General features: G+C 48.8%; 1 protein-coding gene across 1 annotated transcript; it reads left to right on the top strand.

Moving 5' to 3' along the window:
- Positions 1-9,992: 9,992 nt before the first annotated feature.
- Positions 9,993-20,743, top strand: AQP8 (aquaporin 8). The gene is made up of 6 exons (XM_073361652.2): positions 9,993-10,064; positions 10,431-10,689; positions 16,073-16,199; positions 17,182-17,396; positions 18,744-18,878; positions 19,903-20,743. The coding sequence occupies exons 2-6, from the start codon at positions 10,439-10,441 to the stop codon at positions 19,943-19,945; spliced, it is 771 nt and encodes a 256-aa protein (XP_073217753.1). The 5' UTR covers positions 9,993-10,064; positions 10,431-10,438; the 3' UTR covers positions 19,946-20,743.
- Positions 20,744-26,038: the final 5,295 nt, after the last annotated feature.

Raw genomic sequence — 26,038 nt, 5'->3', positions numbered from 1 at the left:
AAAGCTCCCCTGACTTCTGTGAAGCTGCACTTGTTTATGCCGGCTCTTGGAGTCTAGCCTGCAAGCTGCAAATTGCATTTCCTAGTAGTGGTGTCCGGGGTGTGTGTATTGGTTTATATGAAGGTTCATTTAAATATCTGAAATTTGTATGCAAAAGGAACGGGTAGCGGAATGGCTGGATGAGAGGGTGGTGCAGAGTGGCCATCCTTCTCCCCATGCATCTGCCTCCCCAGCCCTCAAGGACCTTTCAAGGTGACTCTGGTTCTAGCAAATCATCCATTAATTCCTATGGGGACTAACCAGCTGTTTTTATCTGGGAGCTGAATGAAATGCTGTTGCAGCTTAATGTGGCTTTAGATGTTGTACTAGTAACGTGCACCTTTTAATACCTTCCATTTACAGCAACGTTCTGTCTCTGGGCTGCTGTGAGACAGGGAAACCCGTATTTATCAGGAACTGAAAATACACTCCACCATAGTTCTCTTTTTATCAAGACATTTTCTTTGAGCCAAGAGTTGTATAATTCTTGGGAGGCTGCACGCATGAAAATGAGTGGCCGGGTACCATCATTCACTGCTCGGAAAGCTGAGGCGATTAGCTGTGCGTACCAGAGCTGAGGTCGGTGTGTGGTTCTTTCCCTTGGTTTCCTGTGGGAGTCCACAGAAACCAAACTAATCTAGAATTTCTCTGGGGGCAGTGGCCCGCTTCTAGCCACGTTTTTGTCAGCAAAATGGCCCCCTTAAAGTAAAGAAGGACAACAAGATCTTTAAATGTTCATAGGCTAATAAAATCTATGTAGGCAGAGCTGTTTCTTCGAGTTCTCATTGAACGTGTGTAACATTTGGATTACTAGTCTGTAAAACCAAATAATTTTTGACAACTCTACATGAAGATAAGACCACATCAAATATGTTGCCTTTGCATTGTTAACATGTTTTCCTTAAAAAGCAATAAGGATAACTGTTATACTAGCAACATATGCTGATGGAATTAAGAAACAGGTCGGTGTTTTTTGTTGGTCGCTGTATAAGAAACAGTTATCTGTGTGGACCTTTATTGTATGGAAGATTTTTACCTTCCAAATAACTCCACCACATGGAAACCCCCCTCCCTCCCCCTCCCCGGGAAAGCTAGATTAAGCACAAACCCTTCCCTGGAATAGCATTAACATTTCATACAATTAAAAAAAATCCAGATTAAAACACTTTGGTCCATCTAGCTTGAGTCACAGAAAAAACTGTGTTTAAGCGGGAGTTTAGGTTGAGAGTGTGAGTGTATATCCGGCATTTAGGGCAAAAGGCATCATAGGGATGTTGTAATTATCTTAAAAACCATCACAATAAAGCCAGAAAAATCACAGTGAAGATTAAATTTAAAAGAAAACTAAATATGTTAAGGTCTGGAAATACACACCTAGGGCACCCAACCAACCTTAATGCTGCCCTGTCATGACACCATGCATTAATTACATGATTAATGATTGTCCCAATTTAGATTAAACTGTCTTCTAAAGACACGCTATAGACGGCATGACCAATTTTTTTAACGATTTTTAACTCAAATGACTTAATTGACTAGAAAATCAATTCTGTAGTCAAAGGGTGAGTGCTGCAAGTGTGGGGAGGATTCACGGGGGGTTTCGTACAGAACAATGTGGTTGAATCCCTACTTTAAGTGCAAAACTGAACTCCACACTAACGATGGAGTTGCAACTGCTGTCTAGAATACCGCAAATACTATTAAAGGTCTAATAGAGCTGTACACAGATTTATTCTACTCGTTATAAATATAGAACAAATATGTCTGCTATTGATTGTTATGTGGATTGGTCACCTCCAAGGAATGCAAATGGTGCAGAAAGTGTAGGGAGTGGCATTATTCTCCTGGAGTCTGTATAGATCCAGTGCCCAGGTTTGAGTATGGAATCAACTTCCTAGCCTCTAGAGTTAGGCCACTGCTGGAGGTGCCAAGGCACTGATTGTTTCTGGTCTATAAGGTCCCCTGGCACTTCTCATTAGAGTGGAGCTGTTCAAAGTTCAGTGTTCTGGCTGAATTCCAGTTTCGCTAATTGCATTCTGCCTCCCTATATTCATTCCCCTGCAATGTGTTCTCCAGGTCCTATCCTGGGTGTATCCCCCACAGGGTCAATTGCATTTCAGCGGTGGATGAGGTAATCCCTAACTGTTGCTTGGGGAGGGCAAGGAGGGTTAATTTGTCAAAGTGTATAAAGCCCTTTGAGAGCCTCAGCTGAGAGGTGCTAAAGTAGAGCAAAATAGAATCGTAGAAATGTGGGACTGGAAGGGACCTTGATAGGTCATCTAGACTGCAGACCCCTGCACTGAGGCAGGACTAAGTATTATCTAGACCATCCCTGACAGGTGTTTGTCTAATCTGTTTTTAAAAACCTCCAAGGATGGAGATTTTACAGCCTCCCTAGGTAATTTGTTCTTAACTACCCTGACAGGGAGCTTTGCCTAATATTTAACTTAAATCTCCCTTGCTGCAATTTAAGCCAATTACATCTTGTCCTGTCCTCAGTGGATATGGAGAACAGTTTATCTTCCTCGTCATAACATTGTTTTACCTACTTGAAGACTGTTATCCTGTCCCCTTTCGGTCTTCTCTACTCCAGACTAAACAAACCAGTTTTTTCAGTCTTGTTCTCCGAAATGCTTGCAACCCCTCCCAGCTTTGTATTGCCTGGAAACTTTACAAGTGCACTTTCTATGCCGTTATCCAAATCACTTATGAAGATATTGAACAGAAATGGACCCAAGACAGATCCTTCCGGGACCCTGCTTGATTGATATATACTCCCTGTGTGCGGTCACTGTTGTTTATCAGTATGCTCCATATTGTCCTTTCCTTCTTTTGACATGACCACTTGTCTCGTGTGGTAGCTTAACTTCCCTCTGCTGTTCAGGAGTTTGTTGGATTCTTTACCTTTGGAAAATAAACTGTGTCTCTCTAGCTGGCATGGAACAAGAGCAGCAAGTCTGCTCAGCATCTGAGCAGAAGGGCAGGAAACTTGCAAGCAAAACTCTGCTCTTGCTGATAACCGCTGGCTGGCTGCAGAGTCACTCAGGGGGCTGCCAGAGTTGTTGCCTTAGGAAATGGGGAAGAAATGTGACATTTCTGTGAATAAGAATAGCAGCAGCATCTACACTTCCTTAGATTGGAATTATAAGGGCTCCCAATCCGCCTGCCTCAGGGCATAAAGAAATCAGCTGAAAATCCTTGTTACAGTGCTGAAGTGGTAGCTGAAGTATGGATATCAACCAAATTAATCTGTGCACAGCATATCTGAAGCACCTGCCACCTTGGTAATCTTTATTTATTGCCTTTGTAGATCATTGCCTTCCTCTACAGCATTACGCTCTGGTTACTATTAGATAAAGAAAAGGAGGACTTGTGGCACCTTAGAGACTAACCAATTTGTATGAGCATAAGCTTTCGTGAGCTACAGCTCACTTCATCGGATGCATACTGTGGAGTGCCACAAGTCCTCCTTTTCTTTTTGCAAATACAGACTAACACGGCTGCTACTCTGAAACCTGTTATTAGATAAAGGAAATCTGGCTGAACTGAGCATTGGTCTGTTCTGCCAGGGTGCTAGTTACCAGATCAGACGGATCATTCTTCTGTTCAGGTCTAGCAGGAGGTGAAAAGTCTAACTACCTGGATCACTTGTGCATTCGCTGTGGCAGAAGATGGAATGCTGGAGCAGATGGCCCCATGGTCTACCCCTGTTTTGGCACTTGCTGTATTCTTATTTTTCTATGACAATAGAAAGGAAGCCTAATAACCCCTCTAATGAAACCGACTGCTCCACCTACAGAGTGGATCATAGTGGTGGGCAAACTCCAGGGCAGCTGCCATGATGAACGTCACACTGAATTAAAAAATGGTAAATTAAAAAGCTAAACAAAACTGTGTCACACTAGATGCATGGCCAGCAGGAAAGACCGCAATCTCCTGTAGGATCTGGGAAAATACTCTACCAGAGGAACAAGACATTGAGAGATTGTTGAGACTGGTCACCGATAACTGACCCAGTTCACTGCAGCACTGTAGTCTATTAATGATCACGGGTTCGTTATAGGCCATTCTGTGTGTTGCTCTCCAGAGATTTTGCTTTTTTTTGAGTCATTTTCCTGTTTTTTGGTTTTATAGTTTTGAAATAAAATTTACTTGGGCATGTTCAGTGATCTTTGGGGATCTTGTTGCATTGGGGCCTTCAATGTGTTTGTCAGATAGTTGTATAATTCCTACCGCTATTACTTGATGTCTGTGCATATGCCACATCAGATGTTACCAAATCCATTCCACGTTAAGTTACTCAGTGGAGGAAGGCTGTTGAATTAGATGCACGGGACCAAATTCAGCTCTGGAATAAGCAGGTGCAACTTCCATGGACATTAAAGGTGGAATGTACTTTGAGATGGACCCAGATGGCAATGTCCTCCTTAGATAAGGGAACTTTTGAAAGAGATGCTTAGTGCTTTGTAGTGACTGCTGGGCAGGGTAGGAAGTGCTGCTCCTGGGAGTGCTCCTGGAATCTTGCACATGTGCACTAGAAGGCTGGTGTCCTGGAGCAGCTGTCCCATATGGATCCTCTGTTTGGAAGAGCACGTCTTTTTTAAATTAACAGTGACAGGTGTAGAACTCCTGAGTGCCTGCTGAGTCACCATTCAGAGCAGATTTGTATCTTAATCTCTCTGGGGCTCAGTGTTCCCAATTTTAAAATGGGGATGACAATAATAACTACCTTTGCAAAATTTGGAGAGAAGCACTGGCCTGGAAATCAGGAGCCCTAGCTTCTAGTCCTGGCTCTGCCACTGATCTATTCTCAGGCAAATTGATTCCCATTCTGTGCCTTGGTTTCCCTTCCCACTCCTTTATCCCTCTAGGGCCAGATTTTTACAGGTGAGTTAGACACCTAAATATCTTTAAAAATCTGTCCCATTGTCTAGTTGGATCATAAGGTCTTCAGAGCAAGAGCTGTCTCTCATTATGTGTACGTACAGCCCTTAGCATGATGCAGCTCTGCTCTGATCTCAGCTGGGGAGTCTAGACACTACCGTAATACAAACGATGATAAACCTTAACACCACAGGAGGGTCAGCATAGAGAGGACAGTTATGAATGGCACAGAGACATGGGATGGTGGCACATTTGTTATACACTGATTGTTTTCTTATTTTTGTGAGTCAGCAAGGCCATAGGTGGATCCATCTCTGGGTTGAGACTGGAACCAACAATGCTGAAATTTCACCAAAGAACCTGTTCTCAGGCCACATCAGCCCAGTGTGGTGGAAGCAAGGTCGGGATAGCTCGGAGGAATATTTGGAGCCAAGCTGCTTACGTGCGCTGGCTGCAAACTGTGTGAGGTTCCCCATCAGGACAAGAGACTCCTCCCTACTGCACCTGTCTTGTTTGTTGAAGCTTCATTTCCAGTCCTGTGTTTAGCAATAACTAACCTCTACATTGTTGTGCTTCAGCACATTCAAAAGAACCTCACTCTTCCCCAAACAAGTACGGTAAATATTTAAAAAGCTGCGGACTCTGGGCTAATGCTACAGTTTGAATTGTGGCCATGCCGTAGTCTGAAGCCATTGCTTACTTGGAAAAAATTCCAAGAGTCTGATTCTTCTCTTGCTTGCTCCAGCTCTGTGCTGGCGTAACTCCATCGATTCAGTGGAGTTATTCCTGGTTGACCCATGCAAGTGCCAGCTGACTAAGAACATCGCTGTTTGGTTTTGCTCCTTAACTGCTCCTATCCCTTAAAATAATTACCCTAACAAAGAAATCAGGTTTGGATTCCTTGGCTCTCGCAGCAGGCAAGGCTGTTCTATGGTTGCTTAATTAATCAGTAATGGAGGAGGAGCAGGGCCCTCCCTAGGGAGTAACGACAATCCCAGAGGAGTTGATAGCTCAGGAACCCCAGGAGGTTCTAGTCCCTATTATATGCGCTGCATTGTGGTTTATAAGATGAGAGCAACTGGGTGTTTTTCTAGGTGAATGGGTTTGAACTGGTGTGTGCAGGGCTCTGCTGGAGAGCTAGGGCTCTGGAGATTAATTGGCTGAATCAGATTTAGATAGCTCAGCACTGAGAAGACTTTTATCCACGGTCTTTAGAATGGAGTCTGTGGAGAGAGGGCATGGACAGTCGGATTCTTCTTTAAAAGCAGGCAAGTTGGGTTCCCTCCATCATTGCTGTGCTGGCCTTCCTGTGGCATGCAGCCCGGGACAGTCCTTTCTGAGACAGGCAAATGGAAATTTCCTTCCCATCCCCAAAGCCTTGGGAAAACATCATAAAAACATCCCCAGGAGTCTTTGCCTTTAGTTAATAGAGAAACAATCCCCATAAACCAGGCTCTTTAATTACCCACTACAAAAATAAAACCTTATAAACTATTGCTCAAGCTGGTGAAATGCTGAGGTGCTCACGTTTCTGGCCGGGTCTTCAGTGCCCTGGCTCAGGGGAGAGGCATTCTTCCTGATAACCATGCCAGCTGCACTGCTCAAAGCCTGCTCCTCTCTCAGGCGCAAGGGCTGTGGCCTTTTAACACACCTGTCAGGACCGCTGCCTCTGCCTGCACATCTGAGTAACACCAAGAGCCTCTGCCAGGGTGAAAGGCCCCAGTATTTCTGCCTCCATCAGGGTCTGTATCGATTTCTCTGTCCCCACTTGCCTTTTCAGGTGACCTGCCCTCTGGGTTGCGCCATGGTGGAAGGGCTAGTGATGCTGATGCTAGAGTAGGAAGGATGATCTAGTGAACAGGGCACTGGCTAGGACTGAGGAGACCTGGCTTCCATTCCTGGCTCAGACACGGACTTCGTAGCCTAGTCACTTCATCTACCTTGAGCGTCCATCCCCTGGCTGGAGAAGGAGGATAAGGGTTCCCCTCCTCACTGGGGTGTTTGAGAGTAAAACCTGTTGGTGATTGTGAGGTGCTGTGGTAACGGGGAAGTGCAGGGAGCTGATTTCACTTGTAGCCTGAGGACCTGTGCTTGGCTGGCAGGAAGGAGTGGGAGTGGCCCCCCAGTTGCCCGCCAGCCACCCTGGGAATTTTGTATTGATTTGCCGAGCCAGTTTCCATGGGCCCCACAGAGAGCCAAGGAGCTAACAGTCCACGGAGACCAGACTTCTGTCTCCTCACTAGCTCCGTTTAGATTGGCGCGGAGGCCTGTTGGTGGGGCAGTGCTGGGCTGGAGAAAGCTCTTGCTGCTAATGTCTGGGCTGCATGGCTCTGGGGGGAGAGCCGCTCTCCAGCTTTGTACAGAACCCCCTCTCCTGGCCCTTCCCCAAGAAAGGATGAGAAACCATGCAGGCTGGCTTCGTTTCACGCACCACAAAATGCAGCCACCTCTGTGGTGGGAAGCAACAGCCAGCATAACGGCAGCAGAGCGTGTTCATGTGCTTTACTGTTTTTCTCTTGCAAACTGTCTCAGGAGGCAGAAGGGCTAATGGCTGAGTGAGTTAGAGCAACAGCCTTTCCACTGCGGAAGCCTGCAGCCAGGCTGTTCCGCTCCCTTTGGCCAGGAGCACGAGTGCAGTAATAAGTAACTTGTTAGTCTCCCAGTTTTGGGTGTGACTCACTTGGGGTCTCTCCGAACCAAGGAACATGGCAAACACTCCATCTGGTTTTCACTTTGATCTTGCTCTCTAGGGGGTTCTGCATCCCGGAGCTGTGATTTATTCTATCCATTTGACTGGGGACGCTGGTACTCCCTGCCCAGCTGCAGGAATTAAGCTGGCAGCAGCCATGTGAGAGCGGGACTAAGCACTGTCTGCTTTCTACCAAAAGTTCTTCCCATCTACACAACACATAGCCTGAAAGCCCAAACAGCAGCTCACGCTGAAGGGAGTGTATTTGCCCCTGGGGAGGCTAGAGAAGGCAGGGGTAGGTCCGGGTCCCAGCCTTGATGTTATCTCCAGTATCACAGGGATGACAGTGCTTCCACGGAGCTGAGAGAGCTGAAGCCCTCGTTCCTGGGAATGCCCTTGAGTCTAACCCTGCCAGCAGTGTGGACTTCCCTTTGCTCCTGCTGGACGAGGGCTGAGAAAGGGTTTTAAATGATGGTCACAAAGAAAGGGGAAGGTTGGTCAAAGAGGAGGAGAGTGGGCTTGAGGTAAGCACTGAGCTGGGGCTCAGGAGATCTGGATCTGTTTCTGACTCTGCCACAGACTGCCTGTGTGATCCTGGCCATGTCACTTACTCTCTCTTTGCCTCGCTGATCCTGTCTGTCGAATGGGGCTAGCAGCACTCCCTCTCAAACTCTGTCTGTCTTGTCTACTTAGACTGTAAGCCCTGCAAGATGGGGCCTGTCACACTGTGTGGACGGACAGCACCTAGCGCAACGGCCCCCTGCTCTTGGTTGGCCCCTCTATGTACGACCAGAATTGGCCAAGCTTGCGAACCCCCACACATGTCTGTAACACGATAACTTTTGAATGCTGCAGCCAATCAGTTCCCAGCTTCCAAGGAATGATCTCAGCCCCAGAGGGCAGAGCTCTGTTGATTTAGGGGGGGATATTGGAAAACCGAAGGGAGAATGGGGGACACAGGGAGCCCCAGCCATCTAACAGCTGTGGGGCAGATCCTCAACTAGCAGTAGGAGCTAGAGGAGATATGGAGGTGTCATTCCTTCCCTCCTAGCCTACTGCCTCCCCATAGTCTGCCCCTATGGTGAGGGGGAGAGAGGGGGCACCAGCTGTTTGCCCATCCCCGCCAATCCAGGGGAAGACAGGAGAGATACACCGAGAGCCTGATGCGGGGTGGAGAGGAATTCAGGTTATGGGGGGAAGAAGTGCATGGAGGGGCACATATAGCCCACGGGATGGTGGGGAGAATGGGGTTCTCTGGTGTGGGGGGAAGGGATAATGGGGGGCACGGTCCCTGGCATGGGGGGAGGAGAGAAAGGGGGACACACAGACCCTGGCATGAGGGAGAGGGAGGGTGTTGCAGACAGTCCCTGATATAGATGAAGGAGGCACCTGGGCACTGATGGGGTGGGGGTGCAGGGGGCCCTTGGGGTGTGCAATGGGGTGAGCCAATAGCAGCAACGCTGTGCGCGGCCCCTTGTAACGAAGAACAATGCCTCTAATGTGCACAGGGCGCAAACTGCCCCCAAACCTGGTGTGCTGGGCCATGCCCAAGGGCTTCTCTCCCCCTCACCATGGAACAGCTCCCAAGCCAAGGTTTGTCCCTGGGGTGCTTTGGTTCAGGCCTGTCCCCATCTTCACTTGGTGTGACCTGAGCACCCCGGCCTCCAGCTTCACACGGTCTGATTTGGCTCCATTTCATGTCAGTCGTGAAGGAGAGCCATGAGCCGCCCGTGAGATGAGTCAGGGTCTCAGTCCACCCTTGCTAATGGCACAGCTCCTTTCTTTCCAGTTCAGTCCCGGTTCTGCTGGGAACTACTTGCTCAAGGAGAACTTCCACCGGAGACCCGCCGGGAAGCTTTGTCTGAGGAAAGAACGCAAGGCTGGATGAGGAGGCTATTTTCCTTCTCCTTGGAGCCTGCTACTGTCAACTATTCTGCTTGCTTGCTCCTTTACAGACAAATAAGCACACCACACACGCACTTGTTCTTGGAAAGGGAGCAAGACCAGGTGTGCAAATGGCACGTTACGCTCTGAGAACAAAACCCAGCAAAAGGCACTCAGAGCGTCAGGCCCATTGTCCCTCCAACTGGTACTGACGCGGATTGTACTCTGCACTTCACACTGGGGAAGGAACCATAGTCCCCAACTTGGCAGAAATCCTTAACAAATCCTTGAACCATAGAACCATTGAGATAAATAGCTTTCATACTCCTGTGGGCTGGAGTACCCGCCTCTCAGATTTTATTGCATTTTTTTAACAATGTAAATCCATTCCAATATTTTTTAAAGCCTCCCATACGCTGTGTCTCTGTACAGGTCAAGTAGGGAGCATTCCAATATTTCTATGAGACAGATAAGCTATTCCTCTAGGTGCAGTGTGATCATTGCTCGCTGAGGTCCTGCTGGCGTCAAGAGGTCTCTGCAGCTCCCAGAAGAACAGAGCACTCAGAAAGTAAGTACCTCAGTGTAACAAAGGCATTTTAAAAATCCACACAGAATTTCTGCCTTCCAAATCCTTTTCGTTGGCTTGGCATCAGAAGGTCCCTTGTTGGCACCTGATCATAAGAGCCCGTATCTCGTATATGCTGTGTGAAGTGCCTAGCCCACTCAAGGCACTTAATGAGTAATTGGAAAAGAGTGCTCCCTGCTTTCAGAGTGTGCTGTCCCTGAAGGAGTTAAGCAATAGTGTTTGTATCTGGATTGTTCTGAATTGCATGTACTAATGTGAGGTGTCAATTCTGTGGTGAGTCTACTCCGTTGTCTGGCAGCGCCCAGCCTGGCGCTGGATGCCATCAAAGCTCTGCCTGCTTCATTTCAGCTCCCCTGATGTCTGACCTGGAGTTTGGTCGCATGTCCATAAAGGAGGTGGAAATGGAGGGCAAGTACAAACCTCCACAGCCTCACTGGTACGAGCTGTATGCCCAGCCCTGCGTGGCAGAGCTCCTGGGGTCGGCGTTGTTCATCTTCATCGGGTGCGCTTCAGTGATTGAGAATGTGGACGGCACAGGGAGGCTGCAGCCCGCCCTGGCACATGGGTTGGCTCTTGGGCTCATCATCGCCATTTTGGGAAACATCAGGTGAGAGAATTTTGGGGACTTGGCTAATTGGCACTGACTGCGCAGTGAGGGGCTCAGACAGTCACAGAGCAGGGTGCAGGCACCTGCAAAGTGTATGCGTCCAAAACATAAAGGCGTCCTGACACCTCCCGGGAAAGTATTCGAATGTGGCTCTGCTGATCGATAGCTAGCTAGAGTGAGCCTATTCTCTGTGTTTCTCCTGCCTCCTTTGTGTTTTGGATCAGTAGATATAATTGTAATAGTGATAATTAATAATCACACTCTGCACTTTACACAGTGCTTTGCAATTGAGGTTTATTATTGTTTGTATTACGGTAGTGTCTAGAGTCCCCAGCTGAGATCAGAGCAGAGCTGCATCGTGCTAGGGGCTGTACGTACACATAATGAGTGACAGCTCTTGCTCTGAAGACCTTATGATCCTACTAGACAATGGGACAGATTTTTAAAGGTATTGAGGTGCTTAACTCCCAGTACCTTTAAAAATCTGGCCCTAGAGGGATAAAGAGTGGGGACCAATTTGCCTGAGGTCAGTGATAGAGCCAGGACTAGAAATCAGGCCTCCTGATTCCCAGTCCAGTGCTTCTCTCTGAGTTTTGCAAAGATAGTTTATTATTGTAATTGCATTATTAAAATTGGGAACAAAGCCCCAGAGAGAGAAAGATACAAATCTACTCTGAATGGTGACTCTAAAACAGGCACTGGGGGGTTCCACACCTGTTCTCTCTCAGCCACTCCAGATCAAATTTGCCCAGCATACAAGTGAAAAAGGTTTCCCCCCCATTAATTGCCAGTCCTGCAAACTCAGCCTGTGTTCTGATGATCAAGGCATGTCCTCTGTGACTCACGTATGGTCAGCAGGAGTCCTGGACCAACAGCGGGATATTATATCTTGGTCTTGTGAGAGTGGAATTAAAGTCTGAACCTCAAGGTAAAGATTTTGCCACTGGGACTTAGCAATTCTGCTGATGATGCATGAGCCAGAACAGAATCCAACTCCCTCTCCCACAGCTGCTTTGGCTCAGCAAGGCTAAGAGGAGAAGGATGGGGTAAAAATTTGGGTTTGTTAGTAAAGCCAGCAGCTATGGCTCTGAGGGTCCTCGGGGAACAGATCTGTTGAGCAAGGAGGTACCATTTTTTACCATCAGTGTGAGCCACTGTCTTGCTGTGGGAAGGAATCGAATCCAGGTCTTCTGACTCCTGTTTCCTTGCTCTAACCTCTGGGTATGCTGCCTCACTGCCATCAAAACATGACTTTTTATTGCTTACAATTTCATCTGCGCTCCCTGTTTATTCCTCAGTTAAAGACATTGGGCCAGAGCCCCAGCTGGTGTACACTAGTGTCACTCCATTGATTTTAATAGAAGAAAGCCCATGGATCCCATGGGATTTCTCAGTTAGCTGGAGATAATTGTGATGTCACAAATCTGAATGATCAGTTCAAGTGAGGAATAAGCAGCTGGAGGTGATGAAGCTCTGATCTGCCAAGATCTGCTTTCGGGTCAGTATTCTCCAGGAATCTCACACAGTGGAAGGGAGATACAGAAAATCTCCGTTGTCTCCAAAAAGGTTGCTCTGCAAACTTTTCCACAGGGCCTCACCAGCTTTTAAATGGTTGATAAAGTAGGTCGTTTCTGTACTAAGCAGTGGATGTTTGCAGTCTTCCAGCTCTGGAAAGAGGAGTAGGTTGTTCAATTAAAGTTTTTCTGCAAAAGCATCATTCTGAACTGACTAACTTGGGGTTAGAAGTTTATTGCCAAGACGGAACAAAGAGGCTGCAAAAACAAGTTTGTTTTGATCAATGCTCCATAAAAAATAGGTTGGAATCTACATTTTATAACTCTTTATTAACTGCCTGTTGTTCAGAGTTATCTGTGCATTGGTTAATGTATACATAGAGTATACGCAGGCTAGCAGTGAAACCCAAGGACCCCGTTAGCCTTTGCTGACAATGCACCTCGTGTTAGGGGGGAAAAACATGACTAGCAATAGACTGGACACTGCGCTCGGGTGGCTAAATAAACTATCCTTTAACCCACTACCAGACACACTAGGTGGGCATACACAGCTCTGACTGAAATGCTAAATTGTTGGACTAGACCGGTCGCTGGTCTCCGTTTCCTGAGTGTGCTACCTCAGCTGAAAGCATCTGTTACCTCTTGCGAAGACAGGGTTTAAGTCACTGACTGGACCATTGAAAGGAGAGATGGGAAAGCTCGGTTAGATCACCACATCCATCCTCCTTGACCAGGGCAAGGTTGTTCCCTCCAGCATTTCCCGAGTGTGGTGTTTAGCCATAGGTCTGCCCCTCTTCCCACTGTTAGGCACTGCTGAATTTCATCCACTACTCTTAACTGTGCCCCTGTGACCGCCTTAAACAGCTCCTGACCTTCCTGGGTGTTTATACCCTCCAGATACGTAGTCATAATGAGAGACCCTGATTTAGGGAGCTCTTACGTGCGTGCATAACTTTAAGTACATGCTTAAGTCCCATTCAAGTTGATGGGACTTCACCACGTACTTCGTGTTTAAGGGCTTCCCTGAGTCAGGACCATATACTGCAAATATAGATCCTGCAACTCGCCTAGTGGACAGTGCACTGGACAGGGCCTCTGGGTTCTATTCCCACCTCTGCCACTGGCCTGCTGGGAGACCTTGGTTAAGTTACTTCCCTCCTCTGTGCCTCAGTTTGTCCATCTGTAGAATAGGGATAATGATCCTGACCTCCTTTGTGAAGTGCTTTGACCTCTACTGCTGTGACACGTTAGAGAAGGGCTGGGTAATATTGTTGTTAAGTCCAGGATTGGGCCATATCATTTACATTTTCAGCCCCACACCAAGATTACAGCTGGAATTGGTACACTGCCGCAGTATAAAGCTTTGGAATTTACCTGAAAACTTACTTAATTCTCTGCTGGTTTGGTCAATTAAATCCTAGCAACTCCATTACCTCTTCAATTAAAGCCAAATAATCACAGTTCCTAAACCCTCTGACTCATTAGCTTTGAGGGCAATTTATTATCAGGGTTTATTGGTTATGAAGCTTGTTCACTAATGAGCGTTCCCCCAGTAATCTGTTTTCATTAAAAAATATTTGCATTTGCCTCTCACTGGTACTTCAAGAGGCCCCTATCCTGCATGTGGGATCCATGCATGTGAACCTGTTAGCCTCATTACAGGATCGGGGGCATGCAACTCGCAGGGCTCTGTCCACACGGATCCCATTGCAGGATCAGGGCCATAGAGCTCTGGGATTCTGGGTTCTGGCCTTGAGTATCATTCAGACTTCGCCTATGCGTGACAGGCCTGGAGTGTTACACTGTGCACTACTGCCCCGACTGGCCAGTGCTGAACGGCTTTTGCTGTCTTCCTGGTTTTCACAAGAGAGAAATTGTTCCAAAGAAGAGGCAAAGGATTCGGGAAGAGAAAACGAGGACCATTTGTATCAGCACTAGCTGATGTATGAAGCCTCTTGAGCCCTTGTCATCCCCTGGTGCGTGTTTGGTTCTGATGTAGCACCAAGGAGAATAGCAATGCTTGTATCTCGGAAAGGGATGAGTGCCAGTGAGAACCCCGGGCTGGGCTCCTCTGCTGGACGTGTGCAGAATCCCACCTCCTGCTGGACCATCCTCCCACCTAGGTGCTGCTGCCAGGAGAAAGAGGCAGAGAGGCTAGCAGGCAGGGCGTTCTCCTGATGTAGGGAACCATCTGTAGGCCACACTCCTGCATGGGCTGGAGAGAGGGACAAGGAGACCCAAAGAGTCTTTCCCAGCTCTGATTTCTCTGGGACGCAAACGAAGAATATCCCTACCCTCTCCTCATTTCACCCCTTCCCTTGCAGCAATGCCTGTGAGTAACTAGATCAGCACAGCTGCAGGTTAATCAGGGACTGTCTGTGCATCTTTACATCCGTGGAGACACAAATATACTCACATGACACCTCACCCCCAAACCATCATGCCAGTAACGTTTTGTGCTACCAGGCCATGACCCACCCCTGCCCTGGCTGCCATTCTTTCCCCCTGCCTTTCATTTGTTGGTGTCTCCGTTCTGTCTCTTTTAGTGGGGGAGCTCTTGGGAGTAGGGACGGGGCCTGCTTTTCTGTTGGGAAAGTGCCCAGCACACAGGGCAATATCAGGGGAACCCCAGCAATAACGACAGTGAACAGGCATTTCTGCTCTGGGTCTTTTTGCTGTTTTCATTCGTCCTGTTTGGGGCTTTGTGTTTTCTTTGCGAATTGACATCCAATGCCCCAGCCAGGCAGAAGAAAGCTGCTTTTGGTCCCAGCTGCCTGCATGTGTGTTGGGCATCTTTAAACTCCCTTTGCCCTCCGGAAGGGGCCTGGCATGCTGGCAGCCAGGCTCACGGCTAGCCTGGGCAGGCATAGCTTCATTACGCCAGCAGCGCATTTCTCCCCAGGGCTGCAGGCCTGGGCTCCACAAGGACATCGCGAGGGGAATTTGGGGTTATCTCGATGCAACCCACGCAAGGAGAGAGTGGATCCTTGTCCTCCTCAAGTGGCTGGTCCATGAGAGAGATTACTGAGTCTGCTCCAGCTTTAGCTCAAGTAGTGGAGGCTTGTGCTTTTGATGCTGGATGTCCCAAGTCCAGGGTCAGTTACACAGCACAGCTCGTCAGTGAACAAATCCCTCCTTGGTCAGAAGAGTGAATACGAGGAAAGAAAACCTGCAGGCCAAGTTCTGCTTTCACCAAGCATGCAACAGCTTTGGGCAGCCAGGTGGGAACAAGGAGTCCTGACGTGGGGCCTTAGCGAACGGCACTCATAAATGGTCAGCACCAAAGAGGAACCTTGAGGGAAACATCTGGGGAAAGCAATGCTCGTTCCATGCCCTGGTTCCTCACCCCCTCCCTAAAGGAATCCATGGGCTGCGTGTTGCCATGGTCGCTCCCCTGGGAGGTGATAGCTCCATCGGCTGCTCAGAGAGGCCTGCAGGTGCAAGGCTGGGAACTCTTTGCAAACACTTCCCTTTCCTGGCTCCTGCCCTACAAGTTAATGGTCCCTCCACCCTGTTTTCGTGTAAGTAGCCCCCATTTTTAAGCTCCTGTGTGCAGTCAGTCTCTGGCTCCTTGTCCCAGCCTCAGAAGCTTTCCTCGACTTCTACTTCTTAATCATCTGTCCAGAATGGGCTGGGCAGGGCAGAATCCAACAGAGGCAGAGCAGGACTGAGAATCGCTGCCCAGACTGGTCACCAGTGTGCAGCTGCCTAGGTAACAGGTCAGTCTAAAAGAGCATAAGGTTTAACTGAGTCTGAATCCAGCTTAAAGGGGTCATTTCCAGCTGGGCTCAGATTCTTCTCCTCAGGGGAACTCAGGGTAGAGGGTCCCACAGCTGAGGCACTTAACATCTCTCTCCTGTTGATTCCAGCGGTGGCCATTTTAACCCAGCTGTCTCCTTGGCCGCATGGCTGATTGGTGGGCTGAACATCATGCTGCTCATCCCTTACTGGATCTCCCAGCTGTGTGGGGGACTGATCGGAGCTGGCCTGGCAAAGGTATGGAAATCGGCGACTCTTCCTCACTAAGAAGATTAAAGGGTTAATTTCCTGGGGTCTTGGGCTCCCCTCCATGCAGACACGTGAATCTCAGCAGTGGGTAGGGGCCCCTCAAGGGCAGGTTATGTTTCTCAGTGCAGTCTGCGGTGTGTCAGAGAACAGTTTGTCATTGCACCATTGGGTAGATGCTGGAAGCCGGCACCCAGCAGCTGACTGAGCTGATGGAAAAGGCAGGGGATATTATAGCATCCGATCCTAGTTTAACTTACAGACGTAACATTGTGCTTGGAATCTGAACACAAATGGTGATGTGCAGCACCTCCTTTGTGGGTACAGAGTTCGTGTAGTGGTTGGAGAGAAGGATGGGGAGCCACTGTTCCTGGGTGCTGTTCCCAGCTCTTCGGCTGGCTTAGTATATGACACTGGGCAAGTCACTGCCCCATCACTCAGTGCTTCGGTTTGCCTGTCTTTGATGTGGACATACCTGTTATACAGGATGCTGGGAATCTTCATTAACTCACGTTCAGTGGCAGTTACTCTATAAATGCAGCAGGGTTATAGTTATTTTATTATACACAGAAGAATGCATATTCCTCCCGTCGGCTACAGCCATCTGCACTTCCCTCACTATTTACAATGGTCTTTCCCATTTTATGTCGCCCGTCTCATCACCCAAAGTACTTGATATATAAATAGCATCATGCTGTACAGTTGCAAACCATTAAGCAGATACCTGAGGTTAATTTCTTTACAGCTTTGCTAGGGTAGCTGGTGGCTAATCCACTTGTAATTATCTACAGGCTAAAAGCCTTTGCTAATGAGTTTACATTCGCTAGAGACTTAGGTTGACTTTCAGAAAGAAAGTGATCAGATTAGCTGCTCTCTTCCCTGATGTTATATCCCCCTACGCTGTCCTGACTGGGAACACATAGCCATGGTGTGGAGATTGGAACCCTACCAATTCCAGGGCTCTCTCTTGTAGGTTGTGACAGCAAATGACAGATACGTAAACACCACTGGAGCGGCTTTCACTAGCATCACAGGCGACGGGCAGATCCCCTCTGCCCTTGTGGGTGAGATTGTCATGACCATGTTCCTGGTCTTAGCCGTCTGCATGGGAGCCATCAACGAAAAAACCAGCGGCCCTTTGGCACCTTTCTGCATTGGTTTCACTGTCACCGCTGACATCCTAGCTGGGTGAGCCATCACAGCCTGTTCTGTGTAGCCATATACCTCTGGAGGAATGATAGCTGCCAGACATTCCTGTCTGATGGCTGCCCAGCAGCCCCGGGGAGATGAGTTGGTGGGTCTGGATTTAGTTTCTATGGCAGACAATACACAGTGATTAGTGTCTCCTGATGACAGCCTCAGCGGAAAGTTCGAGGAGTGAATGGGTCATGGAAACTAAACTTCCCTGTTACGCAGCAGTAGGTGCAGGGCTGGGGCACCCTGGGAAGTACAGTGGGGTGGAAGCTTGCCTGGTGGCACCCATGCTGCATACGTAGGTCCCATGAATATTCAGTGGACTTCAGTTTCTGATGTAACTGTTGCTCTCCTGGTGAGGTTCTCTGGCCTGTGTTATCCAGGAGGAGATGATCATAGTGGTCCCTTCTGGCCTTCATGTCTGTGAGTCACTCTGGCTGTTTTCACCAGCCTGAAATTCATGGTGGGAGGAATATTGGCCACACGTGGACAGAGCCCAATGACGGCGTCAGAAAAGGCCAGTCTGCGGGCATCTAATGTGCTGGATGCTTGAAGCCAGATCAAGTTTTTCAATAAGCTGTTGTGGGCAGATAAAAAAGACACCCCCTCTCTCCCCCCGGGGCCAATGCTTGTAATAGGAAGCCCTAAGGACAGAGAAGCTGGTTCATTTTGAGTAATTTTTTACTGTACGTTCTGGCTGTTAGGAGAAACTGCCCAGCTTGGCCTCAGCACACACCAGTTTTTCAAGCAAGAAGGCTGTTTACTTTCTTGGGTGCTGGAAAGCCGATAACAAGAGCCCATAATTATGAATACTAATAGGTTGTTTATTTAAGGGAGAGCCCCCTCTAGTGGGATTTGAAGCTCTTATTTAAACACTGCACAGACATCAGGTGCAAATGTTTATCTGTTGCTGGAAGATATGTATCCGTGCCCCTTTTGCAGCACATTGAGACCTACACACATTAAAGAGCTTAAAACCCAAGTTGCCAGCAAACCCAACATTTAAATTTAAAACGGACACTCTAATTTCCGTCCCATGAAGCTTTTTACTTCCCTCGTTAGCTTTCATTTATTAACAATCAGGTATAGGTGCTCCCTAGCTAACAGCTAATGCTGGAGTCCATACAGGTATGTTCCCAGGTCTGTCACTGTTATTCAGATGAGTTTTGCAATGGTCATTATATTTTGTATGGTAGCTCTGATTACTGTAGTCAGCCATCAATGGGGCATTATTACAGAGATTGTTACTTCTGAAAACAATTTGTCCTTGGAGTTCCATGGCCGAACATGGTATATTCAGCAGGATGAATTGTGTGACTATTCATTTGTTTTCTCTTTCAGAGGCGCTGTATCTGGGGCTTGCATGAACCCTGCCAGAGCTTTTGGGCCAGCTCTGGTAGCAAACTACTGGGACTATCACTGGGTTTACTGGGTAGGGCCCATGGTAGCCAGCCTGCTAGTTGGTGCATTGATAAGGTAGGTGAGGGGACGCTGTCTATAGTGGAGATGAACTGTGTCAGAAGAGGGAAAGCTGTGTGTACCTTGTCATGCGGAGGTCCTGGGTCTAATCTCCACATTGCCATGTACTGCTTGTGTCCATTTCCCCATCTGTAAAATAGGACGTGGTTGTTCGCTAAGTGACAAGTCCAGTCCCTCCTCTCAGGCCCAGATGGGAGGCTTTAGCACAGAGGGTCTCCCAGGGAGTAGGAGCAGGTGAGCAGGAGCAGTCTTCGGTCACTGGCTGTGGTGTGATTGGAACGGCTCCTCAGGCTACCCTGGCCAGATGGTTGCATCCCCAACCCCCAGTTATGGGGGAATGACTGGCAAATCCACATGGTAGTGGATCCAGAGGCCCTTCCCAGTCCCCTCTGTCTCCCAACATCCCACTCCTCAGGTCTGAGTGAGCTCCTGAAACCCTCCCCACTCATTTGGTGCCGCATGAGAAATAAGGATTCCAGAGTTGTTTGTGAGAGTGTTTTTCTGGACCTTGATTGGCAGAAATCTCTCCCCTGGGTGATGCAAAGTTGGTCGGGGGGAATCTGCTCCCAGGAATCAGAAGGCCAGAGGCACAGGAACAAAGTTCCCTGATCAAAAAGAATCAGCAATAAAAGCTTCAGCTGCGGACTCTTCCAGCCCCCGGGCTTTGGAGTTTTCCCCTCTCTCTGAATGACAGCAGTCCCTTAGCTGTTTAATGTGCATGCCCAGCGGGAAAACAGGGGACGTCTAGAATCCTCTGCATGTTCCTAGAGTCCTTGTGAAGGAAGAAAGATTGTAGAGGTTTAAATCATCCCTGAATTCAGCATGTTATCGTGCTCTTTCTGGAGCCATCGCTCTTCCCCTCCCCCACACTTGTCTATCTTTCCCTCCCACTGGGTAGCGCCCAGTTTGGAGTGGGACAGGGAGGTTGTTTTTTCTTTGCCTGTACACAGCCCCTGTACTCCTGTAGTGGGGATGGTATATACGCTGCACATGCTCATCTCTCTCTGTTTTGCTCCTGAAGGCTCTTGATTGGCGATAGGAAAATCCGCCTGCTCCTGAAGTGAGCCCTGGATTGGGCCTGCATGCGGGACACAATCACTTATGGATAGGAAATTGGCTCTACTTGGCCCCCGGGAGAAACTCTGCTTCACCACACACCAGCGCCTCCGTTCTCACTGTCTGACCACATGGAACTGCTCAGGGATCCAAGCTTTCCAGTCTGTTTTCCCCAGAGAGCAGGTGTCGGCAGGATGATCCCACTCGAAGCTACAGATTCTGTAAAAAAACAAACAAATCAAAACCAAAAACATCTGTTGTATTGAGATTAAAGAGAAGGCCTGCCTGGCTGGGTAGGAGCGCTGGTCTTTCCTCTCTGTGCTGGGTCAGGGCCTCTTGCTACTGCACATATGGCAGCCAGAAGCTAGAGCAGTTGTCCTGGGGGCTAATATCCAGTATGGAGAGAAGCTAAAATGGGCAGGCGGGTCTGGCGGGCAGTGATGAAGCAGGGCTAGCCTGGTTTGCACAGTGCTCCTGCTGGCATGACAGGGTGCGGCTGCAGTACCTCGGCAATGCCAATGCGCTTGCTGCTCCAGTCGCTGTGGGGAATTCGCTTCCTTTCCTTTTCTGTTCCGGAGATGGGAGCACCCATCCCCGTGTTCCCCTGGCCCCACCGCGTTCCCGGACAGTACGAGTGGTGCTTCTGGAGAAGGCACTTCTTTATTGTGTCCCACGGCCCAATCCCGTGCGCCGGATCTCCAGCAATCTCTCCCGCTCTCCAGGGCTGGCTGACATCTCCGCCGGTCGCCAGCCGCTGTAGTCAGGAGCCTGCTCTAATCCTAATAAGGTGAATAAAAGCTGAGTTGAACAGAAATGCCTGTGGAATGTGCGTCAGAAGTCACTGCGCCGACACTAATTGATTTCTGAATTCTTAAAAAACCAAAACAAAATGGAAACATCCTCCAAACAGTTGGCCAGAATATAAATTCACAGAAACATGGCGAGGCGCTTCCCAGCACTGGCCGGCTGAGCAAGGTCACTGCCCCGCTGGGAGCCTGCCCCCTGCGCCCTGCCCCGGTTTTCTGCTTTGTCTCCCGTTTCTGATTCTCTCCCTTTTTTTTTTTTTTTGGCCTCCCCAGGACCATCCGCTCCTCCTCCCTTTCCCTCCACAAACCTCAGCAGCGTGAAAGCCCGTTGCCCTCTCCCCAGAATGGATATTTCCTTTTAAGGCACGTTGCTATCCCAGTGTGTTCCACTGCAGGATCCTGTGCCTGAAGCCAGCTCTGACCTGATCTGTCCTTCCAAAGAGGTAACTCTCCCCTCTGCCCCATGACAGCTGCAGTCCCTGTAGCAAGCTGAAGGAATTGCTCAGCGGCTCACTCCTGGCACTCGCACCGCTGCTAGTGCATCAACTGGCCAGCAGAGGATGCTCAAGCAAAAAAAAAAATGTAGGATTAGAACATGTCTGTGCACACAGACCGCTTAGCTGGCATTGGTTTAAAGCCTCAGTGTGCATGGTGTTTGCTTTGGTTTATAGACCATTATGGTGGCTGTCACTGTAAATATACATAACCGTTTACAGTGGCTGGGTAGGAGGTCACTAGCCGCCTTCTCCAGAGGCCTCTCAACACTAAACAAAGCCAGGGAAGAGGAAATGGTGAATGGGACGTGGTATGAAGCCTTAGCCTAAGCTCACAGATGGCCGAGCAAGCGGGGAAAGGGCACTTTAGCGCAGGAAAGCCTGAAGGTTGGCACTCCATGGGCCGGGCTAGCACCCTGCTGAGTTCGCATAGTTTGCACAACAATTCATAGAGATTGAAATCAGAACTGGTCCTAGTGCATTAAATGGGGCCTGTCCACAGGAGGCAAGAGAGAGACCCGCAGAGCCGGGAACACCTTGTTCTAACTTATCTAGGTATTTAGTAGCTGTGTCCTCAAACAGCTCTGCCACCGACTCCTCTTGTGTACTCAGGAAGTCACGTCCCCTCTCTCCACATGCTGCCCTACTTCAGGGAGTGTTGGGGGGATTGATTACGTAATGAAACGTTCCAGGCTGTAGAAATGCCCTGTGTGATTACAAACAATTGTAGGCAGAGCTGGCAGTGCCACCTACGCTTAAAGCTGCTTGACACTTCCCATTACAAGACCCTGTTTTCAGTTGCTTATAATTTTGCCAGACTTTAACAATTCGGTCTGACCTTTCCCGTGCTTGGCACCTGCCTCAGGCTTCAGAACTTTGGAAAGTTTGAGCAACAATGGTCCAGCTGTTTCTGAGAACGAGGCGAGGGAAAAATGTTGTTTTTCCAATGTTCAATACTTCGAACCATTTAACTGAGCAGTTCTAGTGCCCCTGTGCTCTAGAGCAAGTGCTTCAAGTTTGCCAAGGGAGTCGCCCTGCTGTCAGGGAGGTGCTTTTCGCTCTTCCCTTGGAAAAAGCCCACATTTGGCCAAGTTACAAGTTTTTGAAACATCTACACGCTCAGCAGAGACTTGTTAGAGTTTGGAAGACTCCAGCCGTACTGAGCATGTTACAAACTCTCACAGCATCTCCTGAACTGCACACGTCCCATCCCCACAGAGGAAGTGAGTGTGCTCCATCCTGGGGCTGCAGGGGCCGAGCAGGACTTTCCCTGAAGCTGCTGTTTCTGGCTGCTGAGGGCCACTCAGTGGCACTGAGCTTGAGAACTAAGAGCAGAGCATGGTTTCCTGTGTCCTGCACTCAGGCAGCCTGGGACAGGAATAAGCCTGACTTGAATGAATATTGGGAGCCAGTGGTGTTGCGGAGGAGACATTGGATGACGAGCCCAGGGTGGCGAGGTTAATAGGGTAAGGAACCTCGGGGAGAAGGGGAGGAGGAATATGGGGAGGGAGTCTAGGACTGGGAGGCCGTGTTTGGCAGGGGGAGACTGGGACTTAGATGGAGACCCTGCAAGGGGACTCTGGGACTGGCTTGGCAACGTGACTGGAACCGGGGTGAGGAGCTTCGGGGGGTGGAGACTGGGCTGGCTCAGTGAGAGGGCTGGGTTTAGTACAAGGAACTGAGAGGGGTGAGGGAAGACTGGGTCAAGGGGTGGTGTGGTGTGCTGGAGAGAGACAGGACAAGGAGAGGGACAGGCTAAAGGGGCAGAAGGGGTCAGGTTTGAAGGGAACAGAAGTGGAAGCCTGGTGTGACCACTAGGACACACTTCCTTCCAGCATCTGGAATGGAACCCAAGATTCCTGAATCTCATCATTATTCTTCTGTCAGCAAATACCTGTGAAGCCTACTGGTGAATTGTGTGTGTGTGTTGCATCCCCCTAGCACGGCAACCTGCTACTGCTGTCAGTCAGTCTGTTAGCTCAAGTGGCAGAGGTCTGCATGGTGGATCTAACGGTTCCAGCCCTGCTGACGACCCTGGTGGGTGTCACAGTGACACCACCTGATGGAATTTCTGTTTTTTTTTTCAAGTCTGTTTTTTTTAATTGGAACTTACATGCACAAGATCCAGAGTTAAAGGGCCATTATTAAGCTTCCGAAGATAAGCCCTGAAAAGTTAGTAAATTCCAGACTTAAGGTTGCCCATGTACCTTCATTGAGCCCCCTTGTGCCAATGCATAGTAAAACAGTCTCTAATCACATGATCACATGCTATTTTTCCCCATAGGGCCCTCTCTCATTCAGTGCACAGTATAGACCAAGCTATGGGGCTGAATCAAGTAGTGAAGGAGGCTGGTTGTAGGACCCTTGCCTCATTTGTTGCAGAAGTTGAAAGGAATATAGTGAATGATGGATCAGTGTTTCTCACTGACTCAGGGAAACCCTCTGAAACCCAGTGTGTCTATGACCTGAAACGAAATTCTCAGCCAGTCCTTGAAAGGGAAAGAGGACGAGGTGCGATATTTCTCTGGCCTGTGAGAGATGAGCCGAAAGCCTTCTTGTTAGAGTTCACGAGCTGTGAACACCTGCATCTGCCCCACTTCCAGCCTCCCACTGCAGCCCCGAAGAAAGGTGGCTGCATTCTAGGCCATGCTGCAGTGCTTCTCAGTGGGCTCCGGGCAGCACTCAGGCAGGCAAAAGCCAGTAGAAAATGCTGTTAAAAGGGAAGAAATCCTACCTAGCCAGTGGGCGAGATTCCAAACTGCAGCTTCTCTCTTAGCAGCTGAGTCAGAAGCAATGACAGCTACCCCTTTGGGAGGGAAAACGAAAAAACCCTCTCAAATAAACACAAATGGCACTAAGATATGTCTAGGACAGTTGCCATAGCAACACTTAAAAATACCAAACCAAATAGCAGAGCAAAGCAAAGCATCGGCTTCCTCCCTTTGAGAGCCCCTCGTTGGGCTCAGAAAGAAGGAACCAGAAACTCTATCTATAGCACTAAATGGACAGTGAAACTTGGGCTGAAGTTCTGCATGAATTCAGCATTTCACTCTCTGACCCTGCAAAGACTGGCAGTGGTACCTTTGAATTCATAGGGTTGCACACTGTGCGGGAAGCAAAGCACGGGTGCAAATCTTTGCAGGATGGGGACCTCCATAATTATAGCTGTTGCACTGGCCAACAGAAGGCTGGTAGGGAACAAACGTTCCCCTTTTGAAAAGGAAGCGCAGCCTCAGGTACCTCCAGGAAGTGTTTTTAGAGAAGCAGCCACACAGATGTTCAGAAGCTAAGTCCAGTTCCTGAATTCTGAATCGTTTCTGTTCCGACTCTGCTGCGCTCCTACCCCGCCATTCCCACGAGGGTTTGACAAACACACACGCCTTTCGTTTGCTTGTGGGCCTCTTCCTGCCCACTGCCCCCTGCACACAGGAATCTCCACCTCCTACAGGCAGTTTCCTCCCCTGAATGCAAACCCCTGCTCCAGCTGGGGTTAGCCCCAACCAGCCAGGGCCCCATGTTCTGTTTCTGGGGGTTTCAGTGTAAGGGCACCATTTTCACTGCTACAGGCAAGATACAATGAGAGAGCTGCTGCCTGCCCATAAACACAGCAGGGGCAGGCAAAATCGCCAGGGGAGGGGAGCTGCGTTTTACATCTACCCGCGTGGAGCATTCAGGAAGCTGCTCCACACATAAAGCCTGAGCGAAGAAGGCAGGACGTTTGGAGGCTCCCACACAAAACTCTGCTCTTGCCTCTCAACTTTCCTGTTGTGCCAGTGACGTGTTTCGCTGCCGAACGTCGATTTTGAATGCGTCGGGCTGACTTTTAATAGCACATTTCTAAGAGCATGTTGATTTTTCCAGATTTATTAAAGTGCTTAAGTCACGCTAATGAAATATCAATTAACTTCCGAACACTTAATGTGCTTTAAAGACCTAAAATACATAAATCTCTTTCTCCCATGCAATTACATTAGCACTGGGCATGGACAGCGGTATGAGCTGCATTTGTATCAACACATGGAATCTGGAGAAGGTTTTGAGGCCCTGAAGAGGTCCAAACAACTGCCTGGCAGAGGGATAGAAACAAATTAAAGGGAATTCAGACAACAGAAATGAGTAGTGTGGAGGGATGGTGTTGGAAGAGCTAAATCTGTCTAGCTGGGCTGAGCCGTGAGCAAAGGGGTGGGGGATATGATGCTTTAACCTGCAAGGATTTAAAAGGTGTGAACACCCAGGAGGGAGCTTACAGCTTGTTATAATACAGGCTTATGGCTTGTCTGGCTAGCAAACAGCCCCAGTGCGAACAGTGAAGAGTGAAGTGTCTTGAATTATAAGGGGGAAATATAAGGTCTGGGTTTGATGGGATCCAGAAGGCAGGAGTGAGTTTCTCTCTGTACCTGCACTTACTCAGTGGTTGAGGCATTATTCTCCCAGCAAATCCATTTATATAATAGCTCCTTAAAGCACGGGGGGACTCGCTTGTGTTTTATTCCTCACATTTGCTTCACAAATGTTACTTTCAGTCCTTCTCGCTTTCCCCAGACCCATGGTCAGTCATGCATATGCTTTAAGCGCTTACGCAGGCCGAAAAGACTGGTTTGACATTTAACTGTGACGTGCTGATGGTTCTCCTAGAGGTGGATCTTGGGTGGTAACTCTGATGAGCTGATGGTTCTCCTAGAGGTGGATATTGACGCAGATCCTGATGCGGAGGTGAACGTGATGGGGAACGAACATACAACTCTTGAATCAGCTCAGCGGGCCAAGCTGGTGATGACCAACGTGGCTGTTCCTCAAGACT

This window comes from Lepidochelys kempii, chromosome 10 (assembly GCF_965140285.1).
Source record: "Lepidochelys kempii isolate rLepKem1 chromosome 10, rLepKem1.hap1, whole genome shotgun sequence".
NCBI classification, from domain to species: Eukaryota; Metazoa; Chordata; order Testudines; family Cheloniidae; genus Lepidochelys; species Lepidochelys kempii.
The sequence above is the reverse complement of the archived record's forward strand: the minus strand, read 5'-3'. Positions and strand labels throughout refer to the sequence as shown.

Coding starts and splice junctions, on each gene's coding strand:
- AQP8 (XM_073361652.2), top strand. CDS start 10,439: ATGTCTGACCTGGAGTTTGGTCGCATGTCCATAAAGGAGGTGGAAATG. Junction 16,200..17,181: donor TCGGAGCTGGCCTGGCAAAG/GTATGGAAATCG, acceptor TCTCTCTTGTAG/GTTGTGACAGCAAATGACAG. Junction 18,879..19,902: donor CTAGTTGGTGCATTGATAAG/GTAGGTGAGGGG, acceptor TTGCTCCTGAAG/GCTCTTGATTGGCGATAGGA.